The following is a 22,908-nucleotide window of genomic DNA, read 5'->3' as shown; positions in this document are numbered from 1 at the left end:
CAATTTGCCTTTGGTTCAGTGATTGTAAGCAACAAAACATTATGTACACTATAAAAATGCTGGTTTCCACACAATTCTTTCATGTTTTTCCAAAACAAATTCATTAAGTTAACTTAATCGTTTTTTTTTTTTTTTTTTTACAATGGATTGAACATAAAACAATTTAGGTTTCTGGTTTCAACTAATTTTAAATAAGTAGCTTAAACAAGCAGCAAAAGTCATTTTTGAGTGTGCATCACTACATTTCTAAAGATGGTGATAAAAACCGATAAAAGACACATTCAAAAGTTCTGAGATGATGTTTAAAAACATTTCAACACCATAAATGGAAGAGATTTATAATATTTGCACAGGAGGTGTACAATATACACCATATAAAGAGACATTGATTTAAAATGACTTTTCCAGCTTGCCCTGCATTTCACATTGTGGTACTTTAATGGACATTTAACAACCTGTGAAAATGCTCTCTATTAACCCAGTGTACTGTATGGCCCACTAAAAACAGGGTCAGCATTTATTTATGCAACCAAGCACAGTAACTGGATTTATCACATATATTAAATATCAAATATCTGAATCAATACATTTTTGCATTTCTACAAAATCATGATCAAATGAACACTCTAAAAAATGAAACTATATTCTCACTATATAAAGGTGAGAGCCTGTCAGCACGATTAGGAATGTATCAGTAAAGTGTGAAAATGATCTGTGTTTCACTGGGGAATGATTTTTTCCTATATAAATCATGTTCCAGAGTGCAGTTTAGTGTAGAAGCTTTTATTTCACATTATCACTGGTTGAATGGGTTGAAAGACGCACCTTGTGACAATTAAATCATAAAGCGGAAGATAAGGTTTTTAAAAGTCATTGATATAAAAGGCACAAGTTTCTAAATAAACGTAAAAATAAAATTAACAATTTGAAGAACAAAAATACAATATTTCAAAACAAATGACATACATTTTTAATTCAATAACACTATTCCTTAAAGCAAAAATCTCATTGTAAATACACTGAAAATATACATTTATTTATATATCAAAATAATATTTAACATTACTGAAACAAGCTATACAGGCCAGTTTACACCTATTCCTTATGGGTTTTATCAAGTTGTTGTTTTGACCAAAAATTGAATAAAATACTGTATAATTTAACCATTAAGTAAAAATTTTTATTTACAAATTCAACTCTGTTTGTCTATATTTTACCAAAATTTGGGTTGAAACAAGCCAAAATTTTTTGTACACATTGTACCCATTAATAGTTATTAGTCCAATAAACTGAACTAATATGAAGGATGTGATTTAAAGGTTGTGTTATCAATCATTATCAGTTATCAACGTGTTATCAATTCTTATGCGATTGTGTGACTTTCCTTCTTCTTTGTAGATCTGATGCATTGCCACATTATTATTCAGGATAAATTCAAAATCTTAAATCATCAATAGCAACTTTTTATGGCTGTTAAAAAAATGATGTCTTCAATCTACAATACTTAGATACATACTGTAAATCAATTGAAATTAATGTTAATAAAATTGTTCATACAATTTCAAGTTCAACGTTGCATTTGATTATATGAATTAATGCACTGTCATGATCAAATGATATCATTTTATTAACTATTGTCAAACAAATAAGACCTTACTGGGTGCCACTCTATTATTCTCTTAAAGATAAAGGTTACAAGTGCTGTTCATGGAACCATCAATGCCAATAAAGAAAGCTTATTTATAAGAATATAGGTGTTGATTCAACTGTTAGGTATGATGCACTCATTGTGCTCATGTTTTGCTGTTATTCAGTCAGAATACAGTTAATGTTAGGGACAGGTTTAGGTTAAGGGATAGAGTTAGTGCGCATTAGCTGTGGTAGGGCCAAAATTGTGTAATTGTCCTTTACATTCAAGGGGCATCATCTTTAGAGGTTTTTAGGTCAAAGTTGAAGGCACATTTGTTCAGTTTTGGATTTGATGTACTCTAAGAAATGCTTGTTGTTGTAATGTTTGTACTTTGTTATCCATGTCATTTGTATATTTTACATTTCTATGTCTTATGTGAAACATTTTGGGCAATCAACTTGCAGTTAAATGTGCTATATAAATAAAGTAGTAGAAGTTGAAGTTACAGTCAACACTATCCATAGATGCAACCACTGAAATTAAGGTAGCACTTTATTTTATAGTTCTTTATTTTGTTTTGTTTATACAGTACAGTACATATAATGTATGTATATAGTCATTACTGGCAGTTCACTAAGGCGAAGGAAAATAAATGAATGCATAGTCATTACATAAACAGTACACTGTAAAAAATCTTGAAAAAAGTTTAAATTACTTGTTTTTTTTTTTCTTCTTGGTTTGGCAAAAAGCATTAAAATGTCTTTACAACTAAATTTAACACGTTTACTTAACCTAAATTAAAATTTTCTTCATTAAGTTAAAAAAAATAGTTTTGTGAGCAAAACTTTGCAAGTTCACCCAAAAAAGCTTCTGCTAACTTGTTACTTCTGGAAGGGCACAGCTGCAGAAAGACTTTTAATGTAAATTTTCATTTCACATTTACCTAGTTTGCTCTACAAAAGAAATGCTTAGCGCATGTAGACTGTTAATTTGTATTTAACTGTTATGTATATAGAGCTGAGATCAGAATTATTAGCCCTCCTGAAATATTAGCCCCCCTATTTATTTTTTCCCCAATTTCTGTTTAACGGAGAGAATATTTTTTTCAACACATTTCTAAACATAATAGTTTTAATAACTCATTTCTAATAACTGATTTATTTTATCTTTGCCATGATGACAGTAAATAATATTTTACTAGATGTTTTTCAAGACACTTCTATACAACTTAACCTCCTAGGGCTTGAGTGTCCACATACTTAAACAGCACATTTTAGCTCTTAAGTGGCTGTTTAAAATACTTTAAATGTTTTATATTTTGTTACAGACATACAGTGTCATCCTGCAATTGTTTTGCAGCATATGAAATGTTATTTTTAACTGTCCAAAATGGGAAAATTTAGTTTTTACCCTCTGATAGTCAAAGCAAGTAAAAAAAATCTGTTAAATATGCATTAAAAAACATTCAGGAAAAAGTGTTTTATGTAAATTTGGACCACGAGTCTACATACTGTATATGGACATAATTTTTCTTTAAAAGTACATCAGATTAAAAGATAATAGTTAGGTTTTTATTCTAATTAGGTTCCAATAAGCCCAAATAGCAAAGAGAAATAAAAAATACATGTAAAAAAAAACATCATGGGCCTTAAGAAGTTAAAGTGACATTTAAAGGCTTAAGTAGGTTCATTGGGTTAACTAGGCAGGTTAGGGTAATTAGGCAAGTTATTGTATAAAGATAGTTTGTTCTGTAGATTGAAAAAATATATAGCTTAAAGGGGCTAATACTTTTGACCTTAAAATGGTTTTTAAAAAATTAAAAGCTGCTTTTATTCTAGCTGAAATAAAACAAATAAGACTTTCTCCAGAAGAAAAAATATTATCAGACATACTGTGAAAATTTCTTTGCTCTGTTAAACATTATTTGGAAAATATTTAAAAAAGAGAAAAAAATCAAAGGGGGGCTAATAATTCTGACTTTAACTTTATATATGGATGTTTTTTCCTAACAAAATTAAAATTAAAATTCAAATGCCTAAAAAGATCAAATAATAAATCAAATTTTCAAAACAACTACCCAAACAGATAATCAAACGGTCGAATAATAAATCAAAATGCATTCTCAAATGAGAAATCAAATGTATTTGTTATTTAATTTTTATGAACAACTCAGTAAAGCCCTGTAATAATTAAATGACATATCAAATGCTCAAACTACAGTATAATTAAAATGGAGGAACCAGTTTCTGGTCTCCTGATTACACACACACACAGCTGGAAGCTCATGATGCACTGATTACAAGAACTATAAAGACACCTCAATCACACAGACTCTTTGCTGAGTCTTGTTTTTCCATGTGAAGCATTACAAAGCATTTTTTCTGTTTCTAATTCTGTGTCTAATAAATGTTTTATTAACATTTGTCTCTGTTTTTGTTTGTTTTTTCAATTGAACTATGTTTGTTTGTTCTGATATTGTATTATTTCTTAGTACCAATTTCCAAATAAGTTTTTTGTTTACTCAACTTCAGACATTTTTGGTCAGCGCAACTGATGTTTTCAAATGTTGAATGAACAAGAAAAAGCGAAAGGAAATAAGGATTATGTTTTTTGTTGTTATACTGGCCTACATTTTTTACAGTGTATATTAACGACTGTAAATGTACCCCTTACCCCATGTAGTGACCTTTATAGCCCAAACCTTTCCTAGGTAAGTACAATTTATGCACAGGTTAATACTGTAAAATGTAACTGAAATGAAGTACAGATGTAATTATATGAAGCTTTTTAAAAAATTAAATATAAGTACTACAAATACAAACATGTTTGTCGCAATGAGTGCACTATGAAATGATTATTTAATTATTAATGAAGTGTAAGTGCATGGCAGTAAATTATATAGTGGGTTCCTGTACTGTAAAATACCATAAACATTTCTTACCTCTGAGACCAATTTGATCTGCCTCCACAGCTTCAGTTTATCCTGTCAAAACACAAAACACATCACTGCATACATATTAAAAATGGCAAGTACTAATGCCACGTGATAATTAGTTTGTGTTTATCACTTGCAGCGTCATAAAACATGAATCACTCTGCTTTCCCTTTCACACTTGAAGACGTGTGTAAAAGTTGAAATGGCAGGGGTGAGAGGCAGGACAGGCTGAAGTTAACACTCTCTCCGATTCTGTTTACTACAGCTTACTTCTTATGTGGCTTATCATAAAGATAGGTGTTGAGGCAGGAGAAGTTTAGCACCTTTAAATTCTCAGCATTATTCAGCCATCATCAGCTTCCACACATCTGAGTTTTATGGCACGCTGAGTGAGTCCCTTATGAGTCACTGGCCCATTTATTAAGGACTGCAGAAAGGGAGAGAGAAAAAAGAAATGAGTCAAACTGTTCACTGGAGTCGCACCATTATGGTCTCATGTCAGGCCATGGGGAATAGAGGTGTCACTGGTGGTAATGGCTTTGCATTTTCACCTTCAACCCTAGGCAAGTTCATCCAGCGTCCTCACCCTCTTCCTCCAATCTCTGCTGGAAACTGTGAAGGAAGCATCACACACACTCACATACTGTAGGGGCAAACTAATGTATAAAGATGAGAAGAACTGGACACAAATCTTCTTTTCAAAAAGTTCACCCATTTCTTTTCTGCTTAGTCCCTTTTTTCATCAGGGATCACAGCGGAATGAACCGCCAACTTATCCAGCACATGTTTTACGCAGCGGATCCCCTTCCATCTGCAACCCAACACTGGGAAACACCCATACACTCTTGCATTCACACACATACACTACAGCCAATATAGCTTACCCAATTCACCTATAGCGCATGTCTTTGGACTTTTGGGGAAAACCGGAGCACCCAGAGGAAACCCACGCGAACACGGGGAGAACATGCAAACTCCACACAGAAATGCGCACAGAAATCAACAATAATGCATTAATGTTGATTTCATTAATGATGTAGCGGTATAACGTTTCACAAGTGTTCCTGAAAATAAAGCATGTGCAATTGACTTTTGAAGGTGCAGTAGGTGATTGTCTTCAGAAACATTTTCGTTGTGCTGGTTGAAACTCTCTTCACATTCCAATAGTAATGATTAAAGTAAATTATCTAAATGTATTTATATGCATTTTTATATTCTGGGTAAGGCATAAGCATTAAAAATGTTTGTCCAATTAAAATTTGTCGGGGCAATAACCCCTATGATTCTAATAAGTCACCCAAACTGTCTGTCAGCAAATGTAGTTACATCTGCGCATCTGTTCATGCAGATCCGCCATTTGCGGATTGGTTTTATATTCACATCACATTGGTTCATTTTAGAACAATGACGATCTGTGATGCGCTCCCTATATTATTTACCGCTACTGTTCAGTCTGAAATAGCATGTAAGTATGGCTTAGTAATAAGTGTAATTCCTGCACGCCGCTGGCCAAACACCATAGTCACTTTAGGACAAAGTGCGTGAGAGAGTGAGACCAGCTATCCTTGCATGCATGAAATATTGCACATTATGACCAGTTTTGCTCGCTACATAACTGAAAACATGCAAGATATAATAGATTATTAGTTGGGAATTGTAGTATCATAAAGTACTATAAAGTATGCATCTTGCTGATATACACTGTGAACATCAGCTACGCTAATTATTTTCTTTATTCTCCATTTCCACCTGGGGATACTCTTCCCGAGGCCCTCAGACTATGCAGAGTCACTGATTCGATCCAAGACCAACGACGAGATGATCCCAAGGTTTCCATATCCTGGACCTGGCCGAATCCTGAACAACTACTGCGATGGTCATGGAAGAGTGGAGAACATGAGACTGATTCCTGTGACGCTCCAGAGACAGACGAGTCTTCGCTGAGGCCAGCTTCCAGCCTCCACCACTGAGACTGCAGCTCTGCACAAGACGTTTGGCCAGCGGAGAAATTAAAATGGTCGTGCCCAACTGAGCCTGGTTTCTCTCAAGGTTTTTTTTCTTCACTTCCGCCATTAGTGAAGTTTTTTCCCCTCTCCGCTGTCGCCACTGGCTTGCATGGTTCAGGATCTGTAGAGCTGCGCATCGTTGGATTTGCTCTTCAATATTTGGACTCTCAGTAGTGATTATTAAACCACACTGAACTGAGCTCAACTGAACTGAACTTAAACACTACAAACTGAACTACACTGTTCCTATTTACTATGACCTTTTATGTGAAGCTGCTTTGACACAATCTACATTGTATAAACGCTATACAAATAAAGGTGAATTGAATTGAATTGAAGTATTATAACCGGCAACTGATATAATCTAGTGGGTTGTCTATTCTCATCTTTACGATGTGTGCTCGTGATTTCAGAAGGCGTGTGTTACGACTGACCAGGCGGATGGAGGCAAAAAGTGTCACAGAAGCCGCTGGTGAAAGTGAAGTGTGATTTATTTGGCACAAAGTGAAGAAAAAAATCCAGCAAAAAGACGAAAGTGACAAAATAACAATAAAGAATATTTACAAAGTATTTACAGGATTGTTCAGCTAAATCAAGCCAATGACCTGAACAAAATCTGTTAATACTACACTTTCTTCCACACAACACAACCTACTCCTACAACAACCCACCCAGATTGAAGGTTTGGGGCCATTTTATATTGTTGGCCCCACCCATGGGTTACACCATTTTACAGGTTGTAGGGTAACATATAAAGGAAAAAAATACATAAAAAGACATTAAACAAAAGTATAGATTAATAAAAGTAAATAAATATGCATACAAAAATTTAAATACAACACAACAAACAACCAATACAAATATAAACAACAGAACATTGATTTTTATCACTGACCAGGGGTCGTGACTCTGATGATGCAATGGCCTCTTTGAGTGAAGTCGGGAAAAGACTGTATAAATGTCTTTGTTTTAAATGTAAACAGGTTTGGTGCTGAGGAATGGAAACCGGTAAGTGTATGTAATCTTTCTATGTCTGGTTAATAAGTGATGTTTAAAAGAAAATGTGTCTGTGGTTATTTCAGTGTGAATGTGAAGATGATATGGGCTATTGTTTGACATGAAATTAAGATATTTACATAAACACAGTGTTAACCTTGGACAATAAAACAAATTCACATATTACACAAACACACACATGCAAAATACACTGATAACACAACAAAGATCTGTGTATACGTTATTTTGCCGTTAATCGAACCATGTTTATGAGTGTATGTATTTTATGTATGAGTGTAATGTGATGTGTATGTCAGTCAGAGTGTCTTTTCTTGGTTCTACACTGCGACAGCATAGTTTTGGTGAGCAAGTGAGGAACTGTTTTCAAAGCTATTATGCTAATGGTTAGCATTTTGGCAGATCACCTGCTGCACATTTAATGAACGTGACTCTGCAATAAAAATAATGCAAACTGTGTTTTATGGTGTTAGAGTATTGAGTCATCTTTATGTAATACCATATCTGGCAGGTATTGACAATTTGACTATATTGCAAGACTTAAGATAAAATTGTTGAACCTAGCCTTTTTGTATTAAACAAACATATGGATAAATTGTCATGTACTGAACAAAACATTCCCAGTGTTAATTAAACTGCCAATATTAAATAATTACAAGTGATAGCATCAATTGCACTCAACCAATCAAACAATCAAACAATCAAAAAAGGCTAAACATGACAACTTATTTATTCAGTGTTGTTGTCATTTTAACATGATTACCTATTGTATTTTCATTAAATTGTTAAAAATATTCAGTAGTTTGAACTGAACACACATAATATATATTACAAACCCCTGATGTTGTTCTTGGGGAATCGGTTTTGACATATAATGTACAATTAAAATAAATGTTTACAAACAGTGAATGAAGTGCAAAAGACAACCTAAGCAGATAAACCAAAAACTGTGACTTATTTACAATCCCCAAAGTGAACAAAAACAATGTATTAATCAAAAATAAGCAAAAGAAAGTAAGGCAAAAATCTACTATTTACAGTATTTACAATATGATTGGGACAAACACAAGGACGGGGAAAAACAAGAGAGCTGGTAGAAGAGATGTGGGCGGCGCTAAAGAAAAGAAATGAACAAAACCCAAACAGTGTCTAACTCCCCAAAAGCATTTAACTAAGTATATGTAAACAAAATAATAAACACACAGAGTCTTCCGAGCCCTAACTATCCTACTCTATCTATTCAATATTTATTCATCCATTCATTTATTTTCCTTCGGCTTAGTCCCTTTATTTATGAGGGATTTACGCATGTTTTATGCAGCGGATGCCAGCAGTGGGAAACACCCATCCACTCTCGCATTCCCACCCACACTATGACCAATTTAGCTTATTCAATCCACTTATTGCGCACGTCTTTAGACTGTGGGGGAAACCACATGGACATGGGGAGAACATGCAAACTCCACACAGGAACGCCAGCTGTCCCAGCCGGGGCTCAAACCAGCAACCTTCTTGCTGTGAAGCGACAGTGCTAACCACTGAGCCATCATGCCGCCATATAATATTTATATTTTATATATTATGTGTGAACTAGTGAACTGTGTGCGTGTATGTGTGTGTGTGTGTGTGTGTGTGTGTGTGTGCGTGCGTGCGTGCGTGCGTGCGTGCGTGCGTGTGTGTGTGTGTGTGTGTATCAAAACATAATAACCTACACGTTTACAATAAGAGGATAAGTGGATAAAAAGATTTTCAATTCATTCACTCATTCATTCATTTTCTTTTTGGCTTAGTCATGTTATTAATCAGGGGTCGCCACAGAAATGCCAACTGGCCCAGCCAAGGCTCAAACCAGCGACCTTCTTGCTGAAGTGACAGCACTATCCACTGCGCCATAATGCTGCCCAGATTTTCAATTCACCTGGTAAAATTGTTTTGTGTGTGTGTGTGTGTGTGTGTGTGTGTGTGTGTGTGTGTGTGTGTGTGTGTTAATGAATGATTATTAAAGTATATTTTGCATGAAAATACTACTTCAGTTTTTATACCTTAAACTGTGAAGTTTAATATGTGTCATTTTTTTTGTAATAACTATTTTTGTTATTAATAGTGAAATTTAAAAGCAGGTTTTGATTTTTGCAGCTTTTTTTTTCAGTGTAATGTCTGTTGTAGAAAGTGAAACCCTTTGGGACGGCTAACTCAACAGATTTCCCTCTCCTGTGAGGAGCATGTGGTGTGTGTTGTCCATGGTGCTGAACTGAACTCAGTTTAAAAAAAATTGAGTCTGCAAAATTATATCACGCGTCGGTTGGCAAAGCGATAATTGCTTTTCCACAGGCTCCCTCATATTCCCGACACGCGCCTGATGATTTGCCGTGATCGACAGCGTTGCGGCATCTGTTCGCTGGACGTTAAACGGACGCAATAAGCCATTACGGTGCACGACACCCAGTCATCCCTCCCATCCGCTCGATATAAAAACAACATCTGACGCCGACAGCCCTAATAGAGGGACGGGCACCAAGGAGACACAGACAACGTTCAGAAATGTCCAGTTCAAGCGTATCCAGGTTTTGTTGCTGTGGATTCCTCACATACCTAGTGCTTTTCTCTTTTTACATATCGAAAACGTCGTCAGTGAGCCTCGACTTGACTGAACTAAGAAACAAAGTTGCAAAGATCAAAGTAAACCCCAGAGGAAATTTATGGGCAACAGGTGAGATGCATCCATAACTTATTGTTGTGCTACATTAAACGTGCTTTACACATAGAACAGAAATGTGGTTTGACACTTAAGGTCATTTTATGGGGAAGAAAAGTGTCGTGGACAGCAAGCACTTGCCGACCGAGGATGAGTCCACGATGACAGCCGTCGAGTCTGCGCTGAACGCCCGGCAGGTCGAGCCCGAGGATGTTTTCCAGGAGATGCTGAGGGTCGCGCTGCAAACACACCTCGACACGCGCCACATCCGCCCGAACGTCCCGGTAAGAACCGATACTGCGCATTCTGTCCATCTGAAGCTGTCTGATATCAAACAAGAGACATCATATCATTGTTTTCTTACTTTTAATGAATCATTTATTCATTTTAAGGATTTAAACTATGTTGTTTGTTTACCCTGCTGAAAAAAAAACTATTTTGAACAACAGCACACATTAAAAAATGATTATTGAATTTTCTAAACTTTTTAAGGAAATTGCACTGAAAAAATTATTCAAAGATGATTCCATGGATTTACAATTTTTTTACGTTAAGTGGTTGTAAAATACCAAAAGTTGAACATTACTAAATTTAATTTGTTTGTTTAAATTAAACCCATATAAATTGTTTTGCAACAATTTTGCAGAAATCAAACAATTTATACGGGCTGACTTTAAACAAACAAATTAAATTTAACGTTCAACTTAATTTGTTTGTTGAAATTCAGCTCATTTAAATAGTTTGTCAACAATTTAGTAAATCCAATTAATCGTTTTTCCCACTGTACAGTAAAAATATGAGAGATCATAAAATTGTTTTCTAAATACGTTTATTTATATACCTTTAATAATTTTTTAAAGGATTTAAAATATATTGCTTGTTTACTCTGTTGAAAAAACTTCATTTTGAACAACAGCGTACAGCAAAAAAGAAAGAGAAAAAAGCATACACTCTCAGAAATAAAGGTACAAGAGCTGTCACTGGGGTGGTACCTTTTCAAAAGATACATATTTGTACACAAAGAGTCCACAGTGGTACCTCAAAGGTGCATATTAGTGCATAAATGTAGGCCTACCTAAAATGTACCTCTGATGTACCATTATGGCCCCTTCAGGTACAAATATGTACCTTTTGAAAAGGTACTACCCCAGTGACAGCTCCCGTAACTTTATTTCTGAGAGTGTACAGCTGGTTTTTCACTGATCATTTACTTATCAGCACCAACATATGAGTATTGTTGAGTGTTGTACGATACCAACATTTTGATACTAAATATATAGATACTAAATATATAGATACTAAATATATAGATGCTAAATACTAAGTATATGAGCAAAAAGAACCAACATAAACCAGCAAAATAGCATTAAAACATACATTACCTTATCAGCATATGCTGTTTTTTTCAGCTGGGTAAAATGTCTGTACAGCAAAAAAATCTGATGATATTATTAATGACAATCACTAACTGAACATAATCCACATTTGGCATTGGTTTCTGGTCATTCTAGGAGACTGCAATATTAATGAAGATATTAGAAAGCTACATTGAAGACAATAAATGATGATGATGACTTCCATCAGCTGAGATCTCCACAGTTTATTTCACATGGAATTTGTAATTGCTTTTTCATCAACTGTAATTTGTTTCATAACTATGCCTAACCAGCTCCATGTCATGAAAAATGCAACAAGTTATACTTGTATATTTATTTTTAGAAGATGTCAAGAATTGTATTATTTTTTTCAATGATTTGTATTAAATAAAGACCAAATCCGTGAAGTCAGTTGCTCCTGCATGCAACTACAATGTTAAAAGTGTCATATTTTGTTAACTAAATTTCACCATTTATTGAAGGCTTGTTTAAATCAGGTGTTAAACAAGTGGTTTAACAAGCAGGTGTTAAATGTTAAATCAGGTGTTAGACAAGAGGTTAGGATTTAGAACATTTGATTTATTTTAGATTAGATTTCACTGTTGAATGATAGTCATTGTTTTGAGAAAAATTTGAAAAGTTAGACACTATAACACAAGTGAGAAAAAATAGGGAAAATTTGAGACATGTTGGAAAACAAAACATCATTCACACAAAAGAAATGATCAATCAAAAAAAACTTTATGGTATAAAATTAGAGCATGTTTACATTTTTACAGATACACTCATGAACATAATAATAATCTGTTATTGGCGAAGAATCTGAAGAATCTCCATCCAACCCAAGATTTTTTTTCCAAATGTTTTTCACACTAAGAAAAGTATTAATTTAATTAAGAATTGCTTACTGACAAGTTCTTTAAAAAAACAAAAAAGATTCTGTTATGTAAATCGTAATAGTTAACTGAAATAAATAATATATACATACACATTTATAACTGTATATTTTAATAGAAATTTTCTGTACCATGTAATGTTAGGGGTGTTTTCCACTGTTTTTTTAATGTTTTTAAATTGCATTGTGGGTCCTTGATAACTGCTGCAGCTGTTTTTAATGTGAAAATTTTAATTCCACAGTATAGTTCCACAAAGTTGTTCTCCCCGTGTTCGCATGGGTTTCTTCCGGGTGCTCCTGTTTCCCCCACAAATCCAAAAACATGTGGTATAGGTGAATTGGGTAAACTAAATTGTCGGTAGTGTATGAGTGTGAATGACTGTGTATGGATGTTTCTCAGTGATGGGTTGCAGCAGGAAGGGCATCCCAGATTAATAAAGGTACTAAGCCGAAAAGAAAATGAATGAATGAAAAAGTTTCACAAAGTGGCCAATATTAACACTTCAAGAAGTTTGAAACAATATAACATTTAGTTTGCTCTTGTAAAATTTATTTCATTACATCTATTTATTTATAAACCACAAACAAACACAACAGTATTTGACCACCGTGTTGTACAATAAGATAGAATGTAAAAGAGTAAAAAAGATAATTGTAAAATAAAAAATATGAAATTTTAAAATTAAGGTGCATAAACTGGATAATGAGTGTCAGTATTTAATGACTTGGTTATGAATTCATAAATTAGAGTTGGAACAGCTGCAAAAAATCCATTTTGGAAATTTTTGAGAGTGTAAGAGTGTAATAACACACTGATTGAACAGCTGACAAAAAGCAGCAATACACTTACCTGTGTGAATGATCTCAACCAGTTCAAACAGTTGAAAATGACAAAACTTTTAAACACTAAAACAGTAAGAAAACATGGTAACGGTACCAAAGTATAGTACAGCAAGAATAAAGCAAGGTAAACTGAAAACTGACACTGTTCATTAGCGTGTTCTTATCTTGCCCTGAGAATGTACGCAATGTAAAAAAAGTTCTAATGAACACCTAGCCTGCTCTGCTATTTGTAGGTCAAATTTTGGTCTGTGATTACGTCAACAGAACAACACATAATTCCAGTAAAAGCTCATTAGCATGTAAACAATACAAATGTAACAAACAAAGAGAACAATGGTCTTTGACCCAAAGTTGTCCTCCATTTACTCAACACACTACATGACATCATATCTCACATTTCTGTATTTAAAGTCTTTATAAGGAAGTTTGTATTTGTATTTTTATTGTTAAGAAAGCTACATAAATAGAAGAAAAATAGTTAGCCTCCTCCTGCTTTGAAATAATATTAGTCCTATAAGTGCCACATATTTGTTGCTCCTAATTAAAACCAGATCTTTATAACCTATATGAATCAAAGTCAAAAATATCTGTCACTTAAATGACTAAAAACAAATATAGGCTAAGGCTAGCTTTCATATACCTAACGCCATGGCAAATCAGTCAGAGTGACGAGTCTGTCTTTAGACTCGCTATATGAAACCCTGAAAGTTAATATTTATCAGTGTGACTTAAATGACCACATGAACACCAGGGCTGGTGCAGGTTCTTATAGCTGGCAAGAGAGTTATAAGGTCTAAAATACGGCATTGGACTGTGTCTTACCGCCTGTGTGAACAAACAGCGCTCGGCGCTTCGCGGTATTGAGGTCAGTGGGACACGTGACTGTCGCTGTCCAGTTGGATGCTCTGTTGACTACAGGAGCCTGACAATCTCACGATATGCAGCTGCTATTAACGTGAATTTCCCTTTCTGGATCAAAATATATACTAGCCTCAGCGTGACAATGGGACAATGTGGCGTTATCTCTTCGAAGACGGTTCTCGTCTTCCTCAATCTGATTTTCTGGGTAAGTAACCTACAGCAGGGATGCAGCGATTAGCGGGTAGTGTGCGGCATAGCTCTGCAGAGACGCAGAGGGGCTACAGAGAATGAGCTGTTGTTTACATGCATATCATAATTGACATTCTTTTAGATAAATATATTGTTTAACTGAAAGCATCATCAAATGAATCTAAACCGAATATTGCAGCCGGTAAATTTCTGTATTTCTGTCAATTTTATCCACTGTGTGTCACGTACAGTATACAAGCACCAGGCAATGGATGCAACGAATATCCACTCAAAATCAAAACAAAATCATCTAATGAAGGCTATTTAAGCATAGATTACATACCCTGCATGTTTGTAGATTCAGTATTTATGCGCAACCATAATACATAAATCTATCCATAAAATAAGATCCACTAGCGTCTGCATTCGCAAGCAAAATCCAAGATGTCTTTCTATAATATTGTCGTACTGGGGGTTTATTGCAAGGGCTTTTTGTAGCATTATGTTGTTTATTTATTCAGAAAACAATAAAGCGTTTTTGTGCCTCGAATATCTTTGAGAGATGATATATCATTTCTAGTCTTGATGACAGTTATTTATGAGCTGTAGCTGATGAAATTGTGCGTACTTAGTTACATCAATATCTAATATTACTGTTAGCTTAATAAATAAACTGTATATAATTGTATGGTTTGAAATAAAGAATAACTGTAACATTTATGATTTCCACAGTTAAATGCACAAAAGCACGTGCATCGATCTCAAAGGGGTGCTCAGCCAAAAGATGTACATAAAAGCAAATATAAAGCTGGCAACACCAAAGCTCCAAAAAATATCTAATTTATCACGAAAAGATCACATAGCGTGTGACATGGCTCTTCATAATTTGTCTTATGAAGAGGCTGCCTTCATGAAACATCACATGCTACATGATAGCCTTTGAGTAAATAAATGTGATATTTTTGATGTTTAACTTTGGTGTTTATATTTATATTTATTTTTTGTGCCAAAACACAGTTTACAACACTATTTAAAATAATAAAAACCTTGATATAATTCTAACCAAAGTTTTTTTCTTTTAAATCTGACTAAAACAATAAATAGAAAGAACAGCAGTAAAATACAAAAATATTTTATAGCCCTTTTTGACATTTCATTTTCACCAACATACTTTATAGACATTTATTCATTCATTTTCTTTTCTGCTTAGTCCCTTTATTAATCTGGGGTCGCCACAGCGGAATGAACCGCCAACTTATCCAGCATATGTTTTACGCAGCAGATGCCCTTCCAGCTGCAACCATCACTGGGAAACACCCTTACACACTCATTCACACACATACACTACAGCCAATTTTAGCATACCCAATTCACCTATACCACATCTCTTTGGATTGTGGGGGAAACTGGAGCACCCGGAGGAAACCCACACGAACACGGGGAGAACATGCAAACTCCACACAGAAATGCCAACTGACCCAGCCGAGGCTCGAACCGAGGTGATCATGCTACCCACTGCGCCACCGTGTCGCCCCTTTATAGGCATTCATTCATTTTCTTTTCGGCTTAGTCCCTTTATTAATCCGGGGTCACCACAGCGGAATGAACCGCCAACTTATCCAGCACATTTTACACAGCGGATGCGCTTCCAGCCACAACCCATCTCTGGGGGACGTCCACACACACTCATTCACACTCATACACTACGGACAATTTAGCCTACCCAATTCACCTGTACTACATGTCTTTGGACTGTGGGGGAAACCGGAGCACCCGAAGGAAACCCACGCGAACGCAGGGAGAACATGCAAACTCCACACAGAAACGCTAACTGACCCAGCCAAGGCTCGAACCAGTGACCTCCTTGCTGTGAGGCGACAGCACTACTTACTGCGCCACTGCACCCTTTATAGACATATTAAAAATTTGTAATAAAAAGATAAACATATTTTATAGACAAAACATGCATTTTTTATTGTAAAACGTTGCTAGGGGATTAGTAATAAAAGCAACATGTTTGATTTGAGAGCTAATTCTAATAATAATAAAAATAAAGAGAGATAATAACTTATAATAAAATGGAGATTACAAAATGAAGATCTAATACACAAAACTATATTTTTTTAAATAAAATATTACAAATGTTATGTTACATGGCTATATAAGTGTGATTGTGAACTAACAATATTTCACTTGCCCTCTTCCCAGGCTGCCGCAGGTATACTGTGCTACATAGGAGCATATGTTTTTATAACATATGATGATTATGATCATTTTTTTGAGGACATCTACACTTTCATTCCTGCAATGGTGATCATTGCTGTCGGAACTCTGCTTTTTGTCATTGGTTTCATCGGCTGCTGCGCCACTATTCGAGAAAGCCGCTGTGGCCTGGTCACGGTAAACAACAATCTGACACCCGTTCACTTTCACAAGTACAGCCGTAATGATTTTGAATTCTGAATCTGTCCTGATTTTTCTCATCTGATTATTTTTTGCAGTTTTCTGCGGTGCTGCTTCTGGTCTTTGCAACTGAGGTGGTTGTGGTGGTGCTCGGTTATATTTACAGAGCCAAGGTTGGAAAAAATTAAATACAGTACAAGTACATGTGCATGCATAAGTAAGAAAGTGTCATTTTTAAAGCATTTTTTCTCTTCTGGAAGGTCGAGGCTGTGGTGAATCACTCCATTCAGAAAGTATATAACGAATACAAAGGCACAAACACAGACGCTCCCAGCAGGGCCATTGACTATGTGCAGAGACAGGTACTGTAAGATCATCAGTTTCCTCTCATTTTCATCTTTGTGTTTAATCTAAACTGTACAATATTTCACTTTTAGCTCCACTGCTGTGGCATTCATAATTACTCTGACTGGATGAACACTCATTGGTTTATCGAGTCCAAAAACAACAGTGTTCCAATGAGCTGCTGCAAACCTACCATCAGCAACTGCACCGGGACATTAATGCGTCCCGGAGACCTTTACCCAGAGGTAATGCACACTCGCACACTTTCTACAGACCTGCAGTCTAGAACTATGAAATGATAACTAATTCAGTGTATTTGTCACAGGGGTGTGAGGTTCTTGTAGTCAAGAAGCTTAAGGACATTATGCTGTACGTCATTCTGGCTGCACTGACATTCGCTGCCATACAGGTAAAAACTCATTTGCAGTTAAGGTCAGCGGTCTTAAAAATGATCTAATATGTGAGTTTAGCTGTACATACAGGGAAGGCATAACATAGAATAGCAGAAAATAGAAACACCAAATTATGGTTGTATTTTCTTTATTTCAAACTAACATATCACAGTAACAGTTTCGTCGCTACCCTATGAAAAATACATGCCTATGAAAGATTCCTTATGTAATGAAAATTGACAAAATATACCTTGTTAGCTCACAGTCTTGTTCTTGAGGTGACCAGTTAATACTGTTTGTTTAAGTTAATCCACTGAAAAGGAAGTGTATGCCTTGGGAATCTTTAATCCACTACTGAAATCATTATTTACAAGTTGTTGTCTAATGAATCGAATGCTGTAAGTTTGTTGGTTTAGGCAGAATATCCTTAAGGCCCTCATATACTTTACAAAATTGAAAAACAAACTAAAATGATGTTATTCTGACCAAAATCCAACTAAAGCAAAGTTAGTTTTCAGTGTGTTTCAGCAGTTTGAAACAGCTCACCAGAGCTAACTTTTTGAGGAAGTTCATTTTGGCTCCTGAACACTTTTGAGCTATCATTGGTTAGTGATGATTATGCAGTCGGTGGGTGTGTTAGTACTTGGAGTGTATAGGCCAGTGTTTCTAAAGTGGAAATCATTTATTCATTTATTCATTTTCCCAGCTTAGTTCCTTTATTCATCAGCGGTCACCACAGCGGAATGAACCGCCAACTTTCCCAGCATATATTTTACACAGCAGATCCTCTTCCAGCTGCAACCCAATACTGGGAAACATCCATACACTCATTTACACACATACAATATGGGCAATTTAGCTTATTCAATTCACCTACAGTGTGTGTCTTTGGACTATGGGGAAACCGGAGACCCAGAGGAAACAAACACGAACACAGGGAGAACATGCAAATTTCACACAGAAATACCAGCTGGCCCAGCCGGGATTCAAACCAGCGACCTTCTTGCTGTGAAGTGACAGTGCTAACCTCTGAGCCACCGTGCTGCCCAGTAAAAGTGGAAATCAGTTTCCTTTTTGCACGTTTGGCGATAACCCTTTCAGAAGATCTTCAAACTGCACAGTGCACATTCTGAAGGCTTTCATGTTTACAACACTGCCTGGGGTGTCAGCATGGGGTGTCAGAATGTTTGAAAAAAGTGTTTTTGCCAACAAACGAAGAATGAAAAAGAACTTTGTTTGAAGTATATCAGGGCCTTTAGCCCTTCTCTCTCCAACTGTTATTTTGCTACAAGTTAAAGACGACAATGAGGAGTTTTACAATAGAGTATAACTCCACCCTCAAAAAGAAAAAAGTTCAACATTTTAAGAAACTTCTGAAATCATGCAGACATTTAATCACATCACTGGGCTATCACATCATTTTGACCAATCAAACTCAAGCAATCTTGTAATATTTTGGTAATGAAAATATCCAATATTTACGTTAATATTCAATACAATTACGTTATTAAGTCGTAATTCTAAGTCATTCTTCCTTTAAAGAGTAATGAGCAATATATCTGTGTCCATAGCATATTGACTAAGAAATCCCTAAAAGAACACTTAATTTTTTATTTTTGGGGGGGAAAATAGGTGAATTCTCTATAGTTAAATGGTTGAGCATTACCAATTTTGAATCCATTCAGCTGATCTCCAAGTCTGGCGGGGCTACTTTTAGCTTAGCTTAGCATAGATTATTGAGTTGGATTAAACCAATTATATTTCACTAAAAATTGACCAATGGTTTTTTTTAAATTTTCCTATTCTAAAGCATAAAATACCATAATATGTTTGCAGATATTTAAGAAACATGCTGAACATACTTGTTTATCTGAAAAACAATGCTGAAGTCAGATATTCTGCTTTGAAAATGTCTGTTACCTGCTGGAAGGGCTGTCTTTGCTTTGGTTCTTTTAACTGTCACTTTAGGCAATTATATTTGGGCACACCCGGTTGCCTCGTTGGAAAACCATGTATATCATTCATTCAATCATTCATTCATTCAGAAAAGCTCTCAAAGCATGTGTCCGTGACTGAAATGTGACCTCCGGTGGATAGTAGCAGACTCCGAAATGAGATGCAGATTCAGAGTTCCACATGAGGTTATTAATTAGCAAATAATATAAATGAGCGTAAACATTAGGTAAGCAGGTTACATTGTAACCCTGTGTTCCAACAACATGCTATGACAAGATTTGCAGTGATAAGCAATTGGGCTGTTTGCACAAGATGAAACACGACTGAAATGTAAATACAGCCATTCAGAAGCACAGAATATGCACTCGCTCACATTTATTAGATTTTCTAGGAATATTTATGAATGTGTCCAATAGACCTACAGAGCGGTATTAATGTTTCCTGAAGTAAAGTGAAACGGCTATACGTCGTGTTTGCTGGCCTCATGCATCACGCATCTGTCAGTCAGCCAGTCAGTCAGTCAGCACGTAACCTTAAAGGGTTAAGCAAATAAAGCACAGCACTACTACGCTACACAACACTACTACGCTACATTCATTCTTCTCATGGAAGAATGAATGTAGCGGAAACCATGTAGATGCTGAATCAGTGATATGTGTTCATTTTGAGTCACTAAAGTTCAATTTCAAACGGTTTATTTTATTTTCAAGATCTGAGGTGAAATATCTGCTGCTACATTCAGTTGTATGGCAATAAATGTCATGTAAAATGGCATTCAAACTCACATTATTAGCAATTAACACTAAATAAAGCACATGAGGTGTACCTGAAGTGATCATATCATCAAGTTTTTTGTTGTTCAGCTGCAAAAAATAGAAGCCATTTCTAATATATTAGTTCAAGGTGTTGGTTAGAACAGAAACTCCATGTGCCGTTACTTTTATATAGAACAGGATTTAAATCAGCCTTTAGGCTTTATCAGCAGACTCGCTCCTGTTGCTCCTCAATCTGACAACCTGTGCTTGCATTTGTTTTGATCCAAGAATGCAATATCTAGTTCAACCACTGGGTGTCAATCTAACATACTACACCCTCAAAGCTGGACTCTTCTGTAGTTACACTGCGAACTAAGACTATTTTCTACTCCAACATGGCCAGGAACTATACTCTCAGTCCAGAATAATAATCAAGGAACTTTTCTGCCATATCAATGCTTCAGCAGTTGCAATTATATTACACAGTGGCCTGAAAAACATTGGAAGTTACCTAGCTGGTTTTCTTCTTAAAAATTCTAATCAAGATTTTTATTTATAGACCTGTAAATCAGTTATTGGCTTTCAAATTAAAGAGTTGTCAGCTTTTGACAACAGCGTCTTCCTTCAAACATGATTAAATGTTCAAGATCATTAGATGTAAACAGATAATATAGAATTTTTGAAATACACTATTCTTTTAATGTACTTCTTGCTTTGACCATTGTTTTCTGCTTCCTTCACAGATGCTTGGGCTGCTGTGTGCATGTGTGGTCCTCTGCCGTAGAGGTCATGACCCTGCATATGAGCTGCTCGTCAACACGGGTGTAGATGCCTGAGTGGTACTACATGGCATCATGGGAACGGCTGGTCCTCCCAGTCTGTGTACTGTACAGGTTTAATCTGAATCAGGCTAAAACTTTTCTACACTAGTATTAAAACCAGTTTCAGTATAGCTTTGTTTGACAAAAAAGAAAGCTTTGACAGCTTGAATAGCCACATACTAATAGAATTTTGTTTAGATTATGTTGCTAACTTTGATAAAATACCGAATTGTTCCTTTATTTACCACACTACTGATATTTGCTAGTGCAGAAAATCATCATTCAGTCGTTTAGTATATTGTAAACATTTTACACTAATTGATTCCATGTGTCATGGTGATGATATGTATTAATTTATGTGGTTGTGTGGCCAAAGAAATGTTAGACTGAAGTCACTGGCTGACAGTTTAGATTTTTTTCCTTCATTATTTATAGTACGAGTTGTAGAAGTAATCCCTTTGAGTTATATTGAAGAAGAAGGAGAAAAAGATAACTGTTACAAAACTGTTCATTTACATTATTTTCAAACATCTTTCCTCACCTCTCATTCAGAGTTTGCAATCTTACATTGTGAATTTAAATAAAGTGTAATTAAAATAAGGTTTTTATATTAAAAAGTAATATAATATTTATAATTGGCATTGAAACAGTTGTACAGTCAAAAATTTTCATTTTGTGAAAAAAATTATTTTGTGTGTTTAAATTACAGAGCTTAATTTCAGTTATTAAATTGCATCCCCCCTGTTGGAAATTTTAATTAAATAAAAGCTCTTTATTGGCATGAATGGTTCCACAAAGAGTTTTCAACAACCTTTTCATTCCACATTAAGTTTTGTATTGTTTGAAAATATTCTTAAGATTAAATTAAAGTACTGTTGTTCGCACAATGAAAAGTGCACGGGACCTTGAAGAACTTTTTCTAATTGTGGAACCAAAATGGTCGCTGCTAAGTGAAGTTTATGTATAAACTAATTTCGAGTTGAGCACATGCTTATGATTGATCATGGCTGGTCCCACATTATCTAATGCATGATTCACCAATCAGATGGTTCCTATAAATAATCAAAGTTTCTTACTTCAGTTACCCCCCTTCCACCCATACTCCTCCTCCTTTCCATTTATAGGGTGGCACGGTGGCCCATGGGTTAGCACTATTGACTCACAGTAAGAACGTCAGGTGGGTGTTTCTGTGTGGAGTTTGCATGTTCTTCCCATGCTCGCGTGGGTTTCCCCTGAATCCACTAGTTTACTCTCACAGTCCAAAAACATGCATCATAAGGGAATTGATCAATCGAAATTGGCACTACGGTTGAGCTCTTAACAAGCAGTATATCTCTATATAGCAATTTCTAATTTGTCATTAGCCTTAAATAAGGGGGGGAGTTCTTGAGACCTATCTGAGCTCAAACCCCCCTCTCTTGCCCTGCAAACGAGAGGGAGCCATGGGCTCGAGGATCTTATGAGCTCAGGACTCTCTCCCAGGACAGCATGCCAAACACGCTTAATAATCAATCATCAGCTAAGTGTGAACTCTTGAAAATTATGTTTTGGATCCTATTTTTTTACAAAGTACAAAATAATTGTTCAGTGCTAACATCTTTGAATAGTCCAGTAATTTACAGTAAATTAATAAACTAAAAATGGGGGAAACAATACAAAAACTCTGCTTTCTACTTTTTTTATTTAATGAACTTTTTAAAAATGTGTCTTTCATTAGAGCATATAGCGTAAACTAGTTCTTACCCACCTTTTTAACAGTGCTTCTTCCAGAACAAATTTACCCGAGTCATTT

At 35.4% G+C, this 22,908-nt stretch overlaps 2 protein-coding genes across 2 annotated transcripts; both read left to right on the top strand.

Annotated features, from left to right (window-relative positions):
- The first annotated feature begins 10,076 nt into the window (after positions 1–10,076).
- nmbb (neuromedin Bb) lies at positions 10,077–12,065 on the top strand. Its single transcript, XM_056462834.1, has 3 exons — positions 10,077–10,295; positions 10,377–10,564; positions 11,792–12,065. The coding sequence occupies exons 1-3, from the start codon at positions 10,127–10,129 to the stop codon at positions 11,843–11,845; spliced, it is 411 nt and encodes a 136-aa protein (XP_056318809.1). The 5' UTR covers positions 10,077–10,126; the 3' UTR covers positions 11,846–12,065.
- Positions 12,066–14,295: 2,230 nt separating this feature from the next.
- Positions 14,296–21,716, top strand: tspan3b (tetraspanin 3b). Its single transcript, XM_056461537.1, has 7 exons — positions 14,296–14,460; positions 16,653–16,844; positions 16,946–17,020; positions 17,108–17,209; positions 17,285–17,437; positions 17,518–17,601; positions 21,039–21,716. Exons 1-7 carry the CDS (start codon positions 14,398–14,400, stop codon positions 21,129–21,131), a joined length of 762 nt encoding a protein of 253 aa, XP_056317512.1. The 5' UTR covers positions 14,296–14,397; the 3' UTR covers positions 21,132–21,716.
- Positions 21,717–22,908: the final 1,192 nt, after the last annotated feature.

Source organism: Danio aesculapii, chromosome 7 (genome assembly GCF_903798145.1).
Source record: "Danio aesculapii chromosome 7, fDanAes4.1, whole genome shotgun sequence".
Lineage (NCBI taxonomy): Eukaryota > Metazoa > Chordata > Actinopteri > Cypriniformes > Danionidae > Danio > Danio aesculapii.
Note: the sequence above shows the minus strand (reverse complement) of the source record. Positions and strands in the feature narration are given on the sequence as shown.

Bases quoted from the DNA above. Each gene is read 5' to 3' on its own strand.
- nmbb (XM_056462834.1), top strand. From the start codon at position 10,127: ATGTCCAGTTCAAGCGTATCCAGGTTTTGTTGCTGTGGATTCCTCACA. The intron at 10,296-10,376 runs GTGAGATGCATC...TTGACACTTAAG, and splicing joins AGGAAATTTATGGGCAACAG to GTCATTTTATGGGGAAGAAA. The intron at 10,565-11,791 runs GTAAGAACCGAT...TGGTCATTCTAG, and splicing joins ACATCCGCCCGAACGTCCCG to GAGACTGCAATATTAATGAA.
- tspan3b (XM_056461537.1), top strand. From the start codon at position 14,398: ATGGGACAATGTGGCGTTATCTCTTCGAAGACGGTTCTCGTCTTCCTC. The intron at 16,845-16,945 runs GTAAACAACAAT...TATTTTTTGCAG, and splicing joins GCCGCTGTGGCCTGGTCACG to TTTTCTGCGGTGCTGCTTCT. The intron at 17,438-17,517 runs GTAATGCACACT...TATTTGTCACAG, and splicing joins CCGGAGACCTTTACCCAGAG to GGGTGTGAGGTTCTTGTAGT.